Raw genomic sequence first — 17,140 nt, 5'->3', positions numbered from 1 at the left:
ATAGTCTTTTAGAGTTTATTGAAAAACCACAAAATAGCGAATCCGCAAAAAGTGAACCGCGAAGTAGTGAGGGAACACTATAATAAACTAAAAATGCACTGTTTCTTTCATACTGCATATCCCACTTTTATGCAAAATGCATGGGACCAATTGAAGGACAATGTAATGATCTCATACACTTGCATTGAAAGCACACACTTAAATCATAATTCTATGAAAGTATCACTTATGGTAAACAACTGCACTTGTTGGTGTATATATGAATCCTGTGATTTCTACATAAGCAGTAAGTCTGCTATTGTAAAAACCCCAGGTTCCATAGCTGGAAATAAAAAGGCCCTCACCTACTACATACATGTATAAGTCTGGAAAATCTGGTTTAAAAAAAATGACCCAAAGACTTTGGTTAACTTGTGACGGTCAGTATATTAAGTACCGGTACTGTTTTCATTCTTTTTTCTTTAGATTTTTATCATTTTTATTGCGTAAATATAATAATGTAAAAGAAAATAAAGAAAACACATCAAATATGCATAATACAAATATATCTCTCTACCACACTCACCCCTCTCCCCCACCTATGACTTTCAACACCACTCAATGTGAAATTAATAGCTCATTAAAATCTACCCTTATCTTTATATTAATAACTTCCCTTTGGTGTGATTTTAAAGTCTGCCTTTGTTTTCCTTTCTAGTGTTCATTATTTCCTCCTCTAATGCTATTGGATAGCCTGGCTATTTGGATATAGTCTAATAATTTTCCTCTCCAGTCCTTTTTAAATAGCTCTTTTTCCTCCTTCCATGTTTTTACTATGAGTTATATAGCTTCTATAGAACGTTTTATACATGTTTTCTCTGATGGACCCAGTTATCAAAATTTAAAACCTCTTTTCCATAAATATTCCAATTTTTCCAAATCAATATTTTTCCCATGAAATCACGGCTGTTTTTATTTGATTAGCTTGTAAGTTGTATTCTAAAATGTATGTGTATAATCTGGAAGTTTGTCCTTTGTTCCACTTCTCCAAAATGTTCTTCAGTTCCGATTTTCCTTGGGGAAATCATTCTTTATTATCTTTCATAAATCTGTGTGTAGTTGGAAATAACAAAACCAGTAGTTTATCCTTAATTCTTCACTTCCTTTTAGTTTACATTGTCTTTTTTCTTTGATTAGGTCAGTGGTTCTTAACCTGGGGTCCCCAGATGTTTTTGGCCTTCAACTTCCAGAAATCCTAACAGCTGGTAAACTGGCTGGGTTTTCTGGGAGTTGTAGACCATAAACATCTAGGGATCCCAGATTGAAAACTACTGGCGTAGGTACTCCCTATAGGTTCTTCTTTCCTCATTAAATGCTGGATTTAGCACTGCCTCCAGATGTCACTGCCGTAGAGGTGGCTTTTTTTGTTTTTGTTTTTCTCCATCCCTGTCTTGTATCTCCTCCAGATTGTAAGAGGCTGGCTCTTATAATGTGTCTATTAAAATCTTTATTGACCTTTTCTTTTTCATACCATAAGTACACATGCCATCCAAATCATAATTTAAGTAAGGCACAATGTTCTATTTTAATCCATTCTTAACCAAAATAAGGAGGGTGGGACAGCAGCAGCAGAAGTAGCAGCAGCATGCCTGTCTCTTGAGTAGAATGGGGAATGGTGGGAACTTAATCCATCCTGGGAGAAGGTAAAAGGAACACCAGTCATGACATCACTTCTTGCCTTTTTGAATGCCTGGCTCGGAAAATGGTGACAGCAACCAGGGGCATTGGCATTTCCCCCTCTCTGTGGAATGATCCTCAATTCATACATTGATTGTATCAAAATCCACAGTTTAGGCCTCCAAACTTTCCCTCAACTTATACAGAATGTTGACCTGTAGATGAGTATATGCAGTAATTTTAGATGTCTTATTTATCAGTTTGTAGTAATGGCTCTTGATCTCCAGATTTTCATTGGACTTTGTATCATTCCAGAGCCTATTTTTGTGGATGCCCATCTCATCCCAGATGGCACTGACCCAAATGATGCCAAAGTATACTTCTTCTTCAAAGAGAAATTGATGGACAACAGTGGCAGCACAAAGCAGATCCACTCCATGATTGCCAGAATCTGCCCTGTAAGCAAAATCTTCCATATGCTATGCTGTTCAGCAGATGAACTATTCATGTTAATTGGATAATCAGAAACAAATACATCGTATTAACAATTGGAAAAATTCTTACAGAATTCTGTTTAGAGACAGCAAATTAATGTATGGCTGTTTTTAAAGGACTGTTATTGGAAATGGGCTGTATGGTTTTACAAAATATATCTCCCATGGAATATCAGTCTGAACGAGGAACAGCAATATTTTATCTTTTTAAATAATAATTTTTATTCAATAGAACAGAAATAAAAAATATATACACAAACAGAAAGAGATACAGAAAATAGAGTTACAAAAAGGAAGAACAATATTCCCCCGGAAACAAAATATATAAGACCTCTGTAAGAAAATAACCTTTTTTCTTATTTGGATATAGTGAACACTGTAGCTTTATAACATATAAAGTTGCAACATACGTAGTAAAGTGAAACAAATATTTATGGACAATGTCAAATTCTATGCATATCTTAGCCATGTTATTTCCTTATGTAAGAAAGTAAATTGTCTGTAAACCAGCTCTGTTTTAGTATTAAAAAATCATGCTTATCTCATCTTTCTTTCTTCACCTGATATTTGAACATTTTTCATATATAGTATGACCACCGTATCCATCGGACAAGTACCCATAGTTCGACTTACTAATCTCCAAACAAATATGCTCTTTCTAGGAATTTCTAGCTCCTCTGATGTATTCTATGTTATACTTCTCCAAGAAGTCATTCTTTTCAATAGGTTTTGTATTTTCTTAGTCCAGGAACATACCCCACACAGGGAGTCTTACTGGATAGGACTGTGAGGTGATCAAGTGTCCTGTAATTAATATTGGGACATTCATGACCCTATATTGTGCCATTGTTTTCAATGATCCAAGCAATCTGCTTTTGATAGGCAATCTGATTCTAGATAATCACATAATTTTGTTATTATCGCCTTCTTTCACCTATTCACATGAAACCAGAAGTTTATAGCTGTCTAATAATCAAATCTACCTGCATGAAACCCAGGACATCTTAGGTCAAAAAACACTAAATCGAGATAACATTGTTGTAATGAAGCTCAGATGAGTTCTCAAGAAGCCTGAAACACAATCCTGCTTGAATATTGTATGCCAAAACTTGCAAAAGCACACTTCATAAAATATGAACTGAACTTACATGCTGTTGTGTATTTGTTGAACTACCTTGAAGCTGGTATCAAATATAATTTCAGTAAGGATTAGATATGGGTCTAAATGTTCATTGTTATAAAAAAAACAACTTGATCCTCCTGCATAATTTTTCAATATGTACCCTTCCTGTTCTGCCCCCACACTATCTTAACTACTTGGAAGGTGAACTGGTTGCGCAGGTAACAGATCAGAGACTATATAGTTGAATCAAACAATAATTTATTAACTGACCAGAATTTTAGACTTTCTCTCCTCTCCTCCTGAGTCTCACTACAAAGTCTTTATGAGGAGAGATAAAGTCTTTGAGATATAGACACAGTTCTGACCGAACTGAGGCTCTTGAAACTTTACTTCTTATTGTCTCTTTCTTGTATGGTGTTCAACTGTCTCTAAGATGGTCTCAATATTTAAATCTGACTGGACTTGCATACAGCTCATACAGCTCCAATTGGATGTGCTATATGTGGACCTTCAGGCCTTCTTCTCTCTTTACCTTCCAGTCATGAAAAGGTTGACTCTTCTAAGAACTAGAAGTGCCTTGCCTGAGGCTCAATCCCTAAGGGATTCTTAAAGGGGTGGCAGAGGCTTCAAGTACATAAAATATTAATCCCTCAAACTAAAAAAAGGCTTAACTGTTCAGCCTGCAGAAAAGAAGGCTGAGAGGAGACATGATGGCCATGTATAAATATGTGAAAGGAAGTCATAGGGAAGAGGGAGCAGGCTTGTTTTCTGCTGCTCTGGAAACTAGGATGTGGAACAATGGATTCTAACTACAGGAAAGGATTCCACCTGAACATTAGGAAGAACTTCCTCACTGGGATAGCTGTTTGGCAGTGGAACTCTCCGCCCCGGAGTGTGGTGAAGACTCCTTCTTTGGAGGCTTTTAAGCAAAAGGTAGATGGCCATCTGTCAGGGGTGCTTTGAATGCAATTTTCCTGCTTCTTGGCAGGGGGTTGGACTGGATGGCCCAACTCTATGATTCTAAGATGATGCATAATATATTAAAACACTCTAAAACATTAAATAAACAACAAAAAACAAATACTCCATTCCTCTCTTTAAAAACAAGTCAACATGACAGATGATGGCTGGTGACTTTTTGTGCCATTAGGGTCTCTTCCACAAAGCTGTATAAAATCTATATTGAACTGGATTATCTGGCCGTGTGAACTCAGACAATCCAGTTCAAAGCAGATATTGTGGGTTATCTGCCTTGATATTCTGGGTTGTATGGCTGTGTGGAAGGGCCCTTGGTCAGTGAATTTAGGTTCAGACCTGAAAAATGCAGAAGCACTTGGTTCAGGACCAAGGATAGCATCCTTAAAGCTCAAAAACCCAGAGGAGATACTCCAGACTCTTGAAACCAAAGCTTTCAACTTGTACTAAGTGCAGCCTAAAATAATATCTCTTTTATGCTTGTATGGTTCAGAGACTACAAATTCTCTTTGAAAACCTTGTCCCCATGCAGAAATGTGGAAATAGTGTTCTTTGTACACAGTTCTTTTTCATGAATAGAGAGATTTATTTTGTGGGTCAACATCCACGGATTCAAATTACAGTAGAGTCTCACTTATCCAACGTAAACGGGCCGGCAGAACGTTGGATAAGCGAATATGTTGGATAATAAGGAGAGATTAAGGAAAAGCCTATTAAACATCAAATTAGGTTATGATTTTACAAATTAAGCACCAAAACATCATGTTATAAAACAAATTTGATAGAAAAAGTAGTTTAATACGCAGTAAGGTTATGTTGTAATTACTATATTTACGAATTTAGCACCAAAATATCACGATATATTGAAAACATTGACTACAAAAATGCGTTGGATAATCCAGAGCGTTGGATAAGCGAGTGTTGGATAAGTGAGACTCTACTGTACCCTCTGACAGTCTGAATCATTCTAAGAAAGCTGTGACACTATGTTTTATTTTACATGGGGCTTGTAGAATTTTTTTCAGCTAACAGTCATCTTGTTTTCTTCAGCTTGCTATCATCTCCATTCTTTTAGAGAATCATCAACCCCCAACCTGGTATTCTCCAGATGTGTTGGATAACACTTTATTCATCTCAGTCAGCCAACTATGCTGGCTAGGGATATTAAAAATATGGCCTCCAACACATCTGGAGATATCAGTTTGGAGACCTTTGTCTGTTTCACCCATAAGCAAATGGTGAATTCATTACTTGATTCCACAGGGTATGGTGTCTGTTGTAACGGAGAGTAATGGAAGCATATGGTCTTCTGTTTTAAGTTTTAACTTCATAATCTTATTTGTTTATTTGTTTGATTTACATTCTGTCTTTCATCCTAAACTGGAACAAGATGACTCACAAGACTAAAACGTATACAGCTTAAAACAGAGAAAAACAACTGCAGAGAAACACAAATTTATTATGTTACCACAGCATTAAGCAGATGATTCAAGAAGGTACTTGAAGAAATATAAATGTCAGAATATGTGTTTCATCAGTTTGTAAGCTATTTATTTATTTCCTTTATTACCCCAGAATGACACAGGTGGACAGCGTAGTCTTGTAAACAAATGGACAACTTATTTGAAAGCAAGGCTTGTGTGTTCAGTAATGGATGATGATGGCACAGAGACCTACTTTGATGAATTAGGTACAGTGGTATTAATTTCTAAAAAGAATTATATAAAATATGTTTCACCTGTGATATCTTGTATTTGGCACATTTGTCTGAAGGAGCCCTTTCAAAGGAGCCCTGTCCCTAACATTAAGGGGAAAGAAAACTATTTTTTAAAAGTGTCTTTTATTTCCTGTATCTATAGTGGCTACTTGCTCCCTCCATGTAGGTTGTTAAACACTGAGTGTGATCTGAATAGTATTAAAGCTAATACACCATAGCAAAATAAGTCCTTTTCAATTCAATATTACTTTCTCTCAGGTAGATGTATGTAAGGTAACAGGGCCTTGTCTTCATACTACTTACATTGTTCACCATTAGACAATTTTTTATCATTTCATAAAACTACCAACTACATTTATAAATACATTGCAATGGCTGTGCTGCCTTAGCTAATGATAAATCAGCTTTATGTGCCAGATTCTTCAGAAAGTTCCTGAGTTAGATAATTTAGTTCTTATTCTAATAGTTCCCCATTCCTTCTGGCTAGAATCTCAGTACATGTACACACCTATATCACATGACCCGGTCTATACAATAGGGTCAAAAGTTTTTCCACATTCTTGTCTTAGTATTTCAACAACTGGATCAAATATTTTTCCACTGCTATAATTCCAAGCAATTAGACAATGAGGCCAAGAGTTTTTTGCTATAGTAGTGATTTCAGGTTTATTTAATCAAATGGGCCAAAAACGTGTCCACAATTCTAACTTAGATAGTATGTAGAAATAATTTAGATAGTATGTAGAAATACGACATCTAGGTGGAAATACTTTGCAGGAAGGATATGCTGGATTTCAGCTCTACTTTTTATCAAATTACTGTGCTTTGTTTTTCATTGAGATTAGTTTCATACTCTGAAAACTGATAAGCAATTTAAACATCTTGCTTTGATATTTAGACCATTTTATACTGTCATATGAAAATGAGTGTATTCATACATATTACGGAATTAACAGAACACTAAGTAGATCTCTTTTAGATAATCCAATCCCTCCATGATTCTATTTCATGGTGATGGAAACACACCATTCAATGACAAAGGGTTACTACCTAAATCTACTCATGTCCTATCTATGTTGACTACTTAATTCAGCTTGAAGGTGACTTCAAATTGGTGGCTACACAAAAACACACTGTTGAAGTGCACTGAGCTTGAATTAAAGATTTTAAAGCACATCAAGCACAGCTGGGGAAAGGTTTGAGTTCAACACTTGAATGCGCTTCAGTGAGTCCCCCAACATAAACTGCATTGCATGACAAAATCAGCTCCACATAATGTGAAGTGCATTGTAGCCCCTCACTCAGACTGGAGCTCATTTTAACATTTGGAAAGAGGGGATTGGGCTGCTAAAAAACACCCCAAGGCATAGCTGGATAGCAGGAAACTAACTGACCTCCTGGGATAGGCGATTGATTTCTGGAGCACTGGTGTGCATCTCAGAAATGAGAAAAAATACTCTGGATTCTGGAACCTGTTTGATGCCACCTGTCATGGTTTAACATAATCACCTTCCTGGCCTCAACCCTGTTTAAAACATGTACGTTTAATCATCCACACAGCAAAAATTATTTCTCCCTAACCAATATGAATGGTCTGTTTAGATGTTCCCCTTATCACTACTGCTTATAACTCAGATCTACCCCAGTTGTCAAAAATTATGTTCTTTGCTTTTCTACTACTGTGCTCTGAAATCTTTGCTGTGCTTGGTGCCAGCATTATAGTTCTGGAAATTATGAGTTTTATGGTTCATTTAACAAGTGGATCTGTCATATAAATAAGGCAAAAATATGATGAACAGAACAGAAGTATCATCAGGAATGCAAGATAGATGGTATGCTCAGGCAGAGGTGAACAACTTGAGATTTTCTAAATGATATTGGGCCTCAACTCTCATTAAAAAAGTTAAGGACAAAACATCCAACTTGACAATTTATTTTGTTGTCAATAAGCTATTTACACTGACATATATTTTTCAACTGCTTTAAAAAACAAGGTGTGGTAGAAGAGGCGCATAATACAATGTGAGTTTGTTTCCATTTATTCTAAATCAAATCAAAATGCAACAAAACTCACAGTTCAAACAGAATAATGTTATGACATGTACACTGCAGGCTGTAAATCACAAAGACATGCACACAAATCTAATACAAATCTGTATTGTTTTTCCCCTTCAGAGGATGTGTTTCTTCTTGAAACAGATAATCCTAGGACAACACTGATATATGGCGTATTCACAACCTCCAGGTAATTTTATACATGTATTAAGTGAAATATTCAGATTTAATTTTACAGGTTTTGTGGTAAATCACTTCCATCAAATATTTATTTGTATATCATCTAAGGATGGGAATGTTAATACATTTTCATGTTTAATATGTGAATGTATACCATAACAAGAAAATAGTTTTGGTGCTTCCAGTAGTGATTAATTTTTTAATGTTACAAATGACATTGTGCTGATTAAATTAACATAAAATGATAATACTCCACAAGTTTTTGTATCAGTGAAACAGTATCCATTCATTCAGTTCTTAGTCCTTTTGCCCAAAGAGTCAAAGACACTGATTATAATACCCTGATAACTAAAATCTAGTGATCACAGAGACAAAAAGTGAGGCGTAATCTGAACATGGCCACAGACAGCAAAACAAATGCTATAGGGCTGTTAACTCTTCCCTATTCTATCCACATCTAAAATATATACATTTTGGGTGGAGTTACACTTTAAAAATATACCTGTTTTGATTTACAAACAAATTCAACTTAAAAACAAACCTACAGAACCTATCTTATTTGTAAATTTGGGACTGCCTGTATTTTGAACTAGTGGACAGCAAAGATAGAAACCAATTTTAAAACAGAAGATTGGGTTCTTAGTATTATTGCCTGAAACAACTTTTCAGCATGTTTATCAAATTTATATACATTTGTCTTTCTCTGGGATCTTGGTCCAAGTTAAATTGGCAAAGGAGTGTAAGTAATTTCATTTTATGGTCTGTAAGTCTCAAATTGATTCTTTTCACTAGGGATCCTACACTCATTTAAAGAGAAGTCTCATTAGGGCATCACTATTTCCCGTTTTTTTCCTTGTTTCCTTTTAATGCAAATTTAACCATCAATCCATGCTGCTGTCAATAAACCTGTACATTCACATCTCATGCAAGACATGACAAAATCTTTTGCATTCAGTCAAACATTGTGCTATGAAGACATTTGCAAATTCTGTTTGTTCGCTTTCAAATGCTCTGAACTACCTTCTATCTGCAGGAGATCCTGAAGTGGCCTAATTTTTAAGAGGAATATGACATGATGAAAGCAACAGGATTATAAAACAAACATTACAAAAAGCATTTACAAGAAAGAAGACAAGTGTATCATTTTATCTTTTACAAAGAAGCATTAAATGACTGGGCAAAAATAACACATTTTGATGTGGCAATAGGAAATCATTCCAGGGCTGAGATGCCACAGTAGAGACGACTGTCTCTTTGATGCCATTGCAAGAGTATAGCAGATTTTTTAGCAATGTATGTAATTAAAGAAACAAGGATAAATAGATTTGTCATAGTACTTGAAATCTTTGTTAGACGGTTGATTGTTATGATGGTTTGCCTTGGAAACAGAAGGCAAGATACAAAGTTTTAATGCTAAAAATGGGATCAAAATGCCTGTTGCTTAAATGTTGGCCTAAAAATCACTGCTAGAGTAAACCCATCAATTCAATGATGGTTCATTATATCTGCTGTAATTGTAACTAACAGTTTGTTTTAAGCTATTGTTTGTAATTTTAACCTGTCAAAAATAACCTGGAGATTTCATGTGCAAGATGACAAGGAGGTAGGATTAACATCTTTATGTTTCTTTCTTTTTCTCATACAGTTCTGTATTTAAAGGCTCAGCAGTGTGTGTGTACCACTTGTCTGATATCCAGAGAGTGTTCAATGGTCCGTTTGCACACAAGGAAGGCCCAAACCACCAACTAATTCCCTATCAGGGAAGAATTCCTTATCCACGCCCTGGGACTGTAAGTATGAACAGTATTATATATTCTTCTTCATTCCATTTTGCATTTCTTCTTCTTCTTCTTCATTCACAGAGTCGTTTCTGACCCTTCATGACCTCATGGACCAGTCCATTTTGCATTTCTTTATCTGATTTATCCTTCAGTGTATTCTTTGGTCAACAACATTTTAAGTCTGGCACTAGAGTTTTCCATGTGATATTTTTGGCCATATTTACAAGAAGCATGTGGACAAGTTGGCTAGTGCTAAGAGGCAATCTTTATATATAAAAATACAGCCTGTGTATGTTTGTGTACGCAGAACTTGAAAAGTAGTCGATCAACTTGAAATTTTGTCACAACATGGCATATCAATACCCATGTGTTTTTAGAGTAAAATGAGTTTGAGGGAGGGAGAACCACAGATGATGGGATATGCAATACATACAATCACTTAAGCTCCCATAGACCACTGCGACTTGCAGTAATGACAGATTAGGATCAAACCTGGCATGCAACCTCCCCCCCCCCTCCGAACCACTTTACGTCCTGGTGTGGTTAGAGGAGGACAGACCACAGATGTTGGGATTTGCAGTACATTCACCTGAAAATGTTCCCATAGATGACTGTGACACTCACAAATGATGGACATGGACCAGATTCGGCACACAGACACCCCATTGTCCACTTCACATCCTGGTGCTGAGAGGAGGACTCTGGAGCATCCTCCAACTTTGCCTGAATTGGGGCAAAACTGGTTTAGCCTAGAATAACCTGTGATATCAAAAGTACTGGAACCTCATGAGAACAACCAGAAGTCAATTCAGGGAGAGCCTAGGATTTCATACCTGTGAAGACACATTCTGAGTCATATATATACTAAATGCATTTTCAGATGTGGATAAGCCAGTGGTGTGGGATGAGAAATAGTAACCTGGATGTACAATCTGTGTAGTTGCATGTAGAAGAGCCAAGGTTCAGGCTTGTTCATGTGGCCAAGGTGAAATCCAATGCATGCTGACCTAGAATAAGCCCCATTGAACTCAGTGGGACTTACTGTAATTCTGATTTATTTTTTTCTATTAGTTATTATGGCTAAGGTACATTTCTCCTATAAACCTAGTGAATATGCAGAGCGACTGCCTGCTAAAGTAGACGGTGCTAAGCTAATTTTTGAAGACAGCTTAGGAAAAAATGACTACATTTGCCAGGATCTCTATAGGTTAGGAGAATATAGGAATTACCATCTAAACAATTTTCAAACTCTGTTTTTGACAATCCAGGGCAGCTCCCTATTAATAACTTAGGAGAAAAGTAATCATTGACTTGGCTTTTCCTTAAGTACAAAATGAATGACATTGCAGCCCTCTGCAAAGGTCATGGCCAATTTATTTTCCAATATCCTGTCTTCCCTTTTCTCAGTCCTAGGGGAGCCTGAAATAACAGCTCAGTGATTACAGACAAAGAAACTGCAGCAGCCGTGTTAGTAAAGATCAGTTACCCAGCTGATTAGCAGTGAGAGGTTGGCTGATAAACTTGTAACTGTAGCATAATGGCTGTTAATGGCACAGACGATTAAAATAATTTGATTAGCTTGGACAGATCTGGTTCCTGCATCTGGGGTTTCCAAGTATGAATGGTGGAAGGCACAAGTGAAATGTAATTCCCTTTTAGCATCAAGCATACCACTTCAACTGCACATTGTTGATAAATGAACTATGGGCTCAGGGTATTAAGAGATAAAAGGTGGGAAAAGATAAAGGTAACATACCAAGCGTGCATTGCAGGATTTCATTATTTTTATAGTATTCTGATGACATATCTGTGAAATGATTCATCTAAGAAGCTGGTTTTTTATGCCTAGGAGTGTTCTCAGGGGTATAAAAATATGATCTCAAAAGATTGTTCACAAAAATTGAATTAGTTGAAAAAACATAGCTGGGAGCCAGAAGTTGGACATATGGTCTTTTCAGTTACATTATATGTTGAAAAATGCATGACTAAAAACAATGACATTAGTAATATTTTAAAAGGGCCTGAAATTCGGGTGTTTGATTTTTTTTTAAGAAAGCAGTTATCTTAGTGGTGATTGTGTTGAAATAATAGCTAGTCAGAATACATAAACATTAGGTAGTGTAATCTTAAGTGTAGAAAAACCTTTGGTTTATATTTCTGTTTTATACCCCAACATAATTAAACAGCTATATCAAGACTGGGCTGAACAAATAGTGCTGGACTTTAACTCCCATCAGTTCTGGCCAGCATGGACAATGGTGAGGAATGGTGGGAGCTACAGTCCAGCACCATCAGGCATCCACACCTTGCTGGACTGGATGCTGGACTCACTTGTATTAAGCTCTCAACTCTGGACTGGACACTTAGCTACTCTGTTGGTTTACTCCCTGCTGGTAACTGGGTATGAGGCTTCCGACACACACAATTCCCCCACGTAACTCCCATCCCTGAGCAATATCACAGGACCCTACATAGTCCCTCAACTCACAAAATATCTCCTTACAAAAAATGAAGTAAGGCTCATAATGTATTCTCTGACATGCTGTTGCTCCACATGATGATTTGTGCAAATGACAGAAGAGATTTAGCACACAGCCTCTGACCCAGCATGAGCCGGTACATTACATCACTTCAATAACTTTTTCTTTCAATAACTTTCAATAACTTAGCCTTGATTTTGGCAGAAATATCTGCAGTAATTGGTATGCTCTGAAAAGATGGCAAATCCTGGAGGGCATAGCTGCTGCCAAATGAACATATTACCTAACTGTATTCCATTGCACATTAACTGCTACTGATTTGGTTACCTTTAAAGTCTAAGCAGTGGTAATTTAGTCCTCCATTCAAAGAACCATCTCAGCCTGTCTGTACTTTGGAAAAAAAGCGAAGTAAGGTCATTTCACACCCTTTGAATGCAGCAAAAGCAGCCATGCAAAAAAAAAAAAAGCCAACTTAGAAAATCACACACTTTAAAACAAAAACAACTGAATTTTGCAAGACTGCAATCCAGGAAACCAGCTTGAAAGCATCTGGATAAAAATCAAGAGAACCAGGACTCCAAAAGATCTCGTCCTGGGTGTCTACTACAAACCTCTAAGCCAGGATGAAGAACTCGATGAAGCCTTCTGTCAACAGTTGACCAAGCAGGCACAAAGAAGAAATACAGTAGTTATGGGCGATTTCAACTATCCCAATATTTGTTGGAAAACTAACTCGGCCAAGAGTACAATGTCCAACAAATTCCTTGCTTGCCTTGCAGACAATTTTATGGTCCAGAAGGTAGAAAAGGCAACAAGGGGATTGACTGCTCTCAGTCTCATCCTAATGCGGAGTACTTGATCAATGCAGTCGAAATGGTCAGATCCTTAGGGGCAAGTGATCATGTGCTCCTGCAGTTTGTGATACAACAAAGGAAGGCCAAAACTAAGACAAGTCAAACCTGAATTCTGGACGTTATGAGAGCTGACTTTCAAAAAATGAAGGAAATACTGAGCGTCATTCCATGGACGCCAATACCAAAAGACAAGGGAGTTACAGAGGGATGGGAGTTTTTCAGAAGTGAAGTACTCAAGGCGCAATTGCAAACAGTGCCAACAAAGAGAAAAAATAAGACAAGTGCAAAGAAGCCAGAATGGGCTAAGACTCAAATGACACATGCATAAGAAGTGGAAAAGGGGAGAAATCACCAAAGAATTCAAACGAATAACCTACTCTTGTAGGGGAAAAGTTCACAAGGCTAAAGCGCAAAATGAGCTCAGGCTTGCCAGGGACAATTAAAAGAGCATCTTTGCTTTCATTGGTAGAAAAAGGAAGAACAATGAGGCAATAGAGCCTATGCGAGGAGAAGATGGGGTAATGCTGAAGGGGATAGGGAAAAGGCAGAACTACTTATTGCCTTCTTTGCCTTAGTCTTCTCACACAATAAAAGCTATCCTCAACCTCATCATCATGGAGTCGATGAAGAATTAGGGGAAATGCAAAACCAGATAGGGAAAAAAGTCGAACAGGAATACTGGCCGCTCTGAATAAATTCAAGTCCTCAAGGCCAGATCCACTACATTCACGAGTATTGAAGGAGCTAGTCATTTCAGAACTACTGGCATTCATCTTTGAGAGTTCTTGAAGAACGGGACAAGTCCCAGCACATTGGAGGAGGGAAAATGTCATCCCTATCTTCAAGAAGGGAAAAAAAGATGACCCAAACAATTACCGTCAGATTCACATCGATACCGGGCAAAATTCTGGAAAAGATAATTAAGGAAGTGGTCTGCAAACACTTAGAAATGAATGCGGTCATCACTATTAGTCAACATGGATTTATCAAAAACAAGTCACGTCAGACTAATCTGATCTCTTTTTTTGACAGAGTTACAAGCTAGGTAGATGAATGCATAGGAGGCATGATCATCATATTTTCAGATGACACCAACTTTGGATGGATAGCCAATATTCCAGAATACACGAGGAGAATCCAAAATGATTTTAACAGATTAGAGAGATTGGCCGAAACTAACCAAATGAACTTCAACAAAGACAATGCATGATACTCCACTTAGGCAGGGAAAAAAATGAAATACAAGGGTACAGAATGGGGGATGCCTGGCTCAACAGCAGTACGTGTGAAAAAGATCTTGGAGTCCTCGTGGACAACAAGTTAAGCATGAGCCAACAATGTGATGCTACAGCTAAAAAAGCCAATGAGATTTTGGCCTGCATAAATAGGAGTATAGTGTTTAGATCCATGCTAGTCCTCTATTCTGCCTTGGTCAGACCACACCTGGAATAGTGTGTCCAATTCTGTTGAAGGGAAATGTTGGCAAGCAGGAATGTGTCCAGAGGAGAGAGACTAAAATGTTCAAGGGTCTGGAGAACAAGTCCTATGAGGAGCGGCTTAAAGAACTGGGCATGTTTAGCGTGCAGAAGAGAAGGCTGAGAGGAGACATGATGGCTATGTGTGAAGGAAAGTCATAGGGAAGAGGGAGCAAGCTTGTTTTCTGCTGCCCTGGAGACTAGGATGTGGAACAATGGCTTCAAACTTGGAAAGGAGATTCCAGCTGAACATCAGGAAGAACTTCCTCACTTTGAGAGCTGTTCAGCAGTGGAACTCTCTGCCCCAGAGTGTGGTGGAGGCTCCTTCTTTGGATTCTTTTAATCAGAGGCTGGATGGCCATCTGTCGGGTGTGCTCCGAATGCTATTTTTCTGCTTCTTGGCAGGGAGTTGGACTGGATGGCCCACGAGGTCTCTTCCAATTCTGTGATTCTATTATTCTTCCAGCAGACAAAATACCTTTTCACTTAGGCAAGAATTTAGCTTTTAGCTCATGGAGCACAAGAGTGTTTTAATGTGGTGTCCAGGGCTTTCTTCTTTTTTTTGTATAATTTTAAACATAAGCTTTGAATTTTGTTTTTTGATAGAATTGTTCATTTGTTTTTAAACTTTTGGTACAATAAGGATTCTGTTGTGCTTTGTTTTAATTTGTTGGAGGCTGCCTTGCAGAAGAAAGGGAGGAAATAAATTAAGTCTGGCACCTTGTTCAGTATTTACAAAATCATATGCTGGACTTACTGTTTCAGAACTTTAGGAATTCATACTGATGGCTGTTAGTAACTAAAAGTGACTCCAGAGCTTCCCTTCTAAACTAGAGAGTGCCTTAGTTAGAAGGTTTCTTCAGGTGTGCTGTTTTAATGTGCAGTGTGTATTTTGATTGTTTTAAATTTTGATGTTTTAAAAACAAGGTTTTAATTGACTGCACTACAGGTTGAGTATCCCTTACCTGAAATGTTTGGCACCAGAGGTGTTTTGGATTTAGGATTTTGGAATACCTATCTAAGAACGAAATTTATGTATGTTTCATATGCACCTTAAACACATAGCCTGAGGGCAATTTTATACAACCTTTCTGATATTTTCTACATGAAACAAAGTTTGTGTACATCAAACCATTCTCTCAACCATCTATGTGGACAGTTTTGGATTTTGGAGTACAGGTGTTTCAGATTATGAAATTCCAGATAAGGGATGCTCAATTCATATTTAATACTTTTGAAATTTGGTTTTAAGAACTCTGTTTTAATTTATGCTTGAATGGGATTCAATGCATTGAATCCCATTCAAGAGAAATTTGGATGTAAACAAATACATATTTTTTCAGGTATTGCAGTTTGGGACATTGTGAAATGATGACTGTGATATTTTTCTAAGTCACAAGCCCATTGTGAGAAGCAGCTGTTACAGAATCTCACAAGGGGTTTTTCCAGCTGCCAGTCTCAAATCAGCCCTTTGACTGGGAGGACACCACAGTTATATTTTTTTTCAGCACCCCATTCTTCAGTGTCTAAGAAACCCTTTGTTTAGAGCACTGGCTGGCTTAACAGATCAGTTCTTTTTGGGTAACACAATCATTACAGACAGTCCCCAAGATACAAACATCTGACTTCCAAATGACTCATAGTTAAGAACGGACTGAGCCAACAGATAGTGAAAGAAATCTACCCCCAGGAAAGGGAAATTCAATCTGAAAGAGTTATCATGGGAAAAAGATGTCTCCACTGAAGTTTTATCACCAATCCTTTTTTCCACAACAAGCCAAATTTTTCAAAATCCAGTGACCACAGGGACAGAAAGAGAGGTGCACAGACAGCAAAATAAACACTACAGGAGTGTTAACCTTTCCTTATGCTATCCAAAGATAGATATCTGCAGTTACATTTTTAAAATGTACCCATTCCTTCTTCCATACAAATTCAGCTTAAGAGCAAACCTACAAAACCTACCATTTTCATAACTTGGGGACTGCCTGTATCTAATATCTTGGGACTTCATTGTCCTGAGTCTAAATGAATTTATTTCAGTTTCAATTTGTGGGATATTTTTTATTTTCCATTTGAATATGTTGTGGCTTATAATGAGATCCATGGGTGGAAAATTGCTCCTCAGAACTAGCATACTTTCTTGTCCTCATAAAGTCTACACCACTGCAAAATGTCCTCTTTGTGTTTAATAAGGAGATAATGATATACTTTATTTATATCCCATTGTATCTCCCTGAGGGGACTCAGGACAGATTACAGAACACATACAGTAGAGTCTCACTTATCCAAGTTTCACTTATCCAATGTTTTGTATTATCCAACGCAGTCTGCCTTTTAGTAGTCAATG

General features: G+C 37.3%; 1 protein-coding gene across 4 annotated transcripts in view; it reads left to right on the top strand.

The window, feature by feature from the left end:
* sema3c (semaphorin 3C) overlaps window positions 1-17,140 on the top strand; it is a 308,538-nt gene that overhangs the window by 260,232 nt on the left and 31,166 nt on the right. For all 4 annotated transcript variants that reach the window (XM_062981734.1, XM_008111511.3, XM_062981736.1 and 1 more), the window contains 4 exons: window positions 1,972-2,114; window positions 5,824-5,938; window positions 8,141-8,210; window positions 9,846-9,990. In XM_062981734.1, coding sequence (XP_062837804.1) covers window positions 1,972-2,114; window positions 5,824-5,938; window positions 8,141-8,210; window positions 9,846-9,990 — 473 coding nt within the window. The remainder of the gene's footprint in view (window positions 1-1,971; window positions 2,115-5,823; window positions 5,939-8,140; window positions 8,211-9,845; window positions 9,991-17,140) is intronic.

The sequence above is a fragment of the Anolis carolinensis genome, chromosome 5 (genome assembly GCF_035594765.1).
Source record: "Anolis carolinensis isolate JA03-04 chromosome 5, rAnoCar3.1.pri, whole genome shotgun sequence".
Taxonomy (NCBI): Eukaryota; Metazoa; Chordata; class Lepidosauria; order Squamata; family Dactyloidae; genus Anolis; species Anolis carolinensis.
Note: the sequence above shows the minus strand (reverse complement) of the source record. Positions and strands in the feature narration are given on the sequence as shown.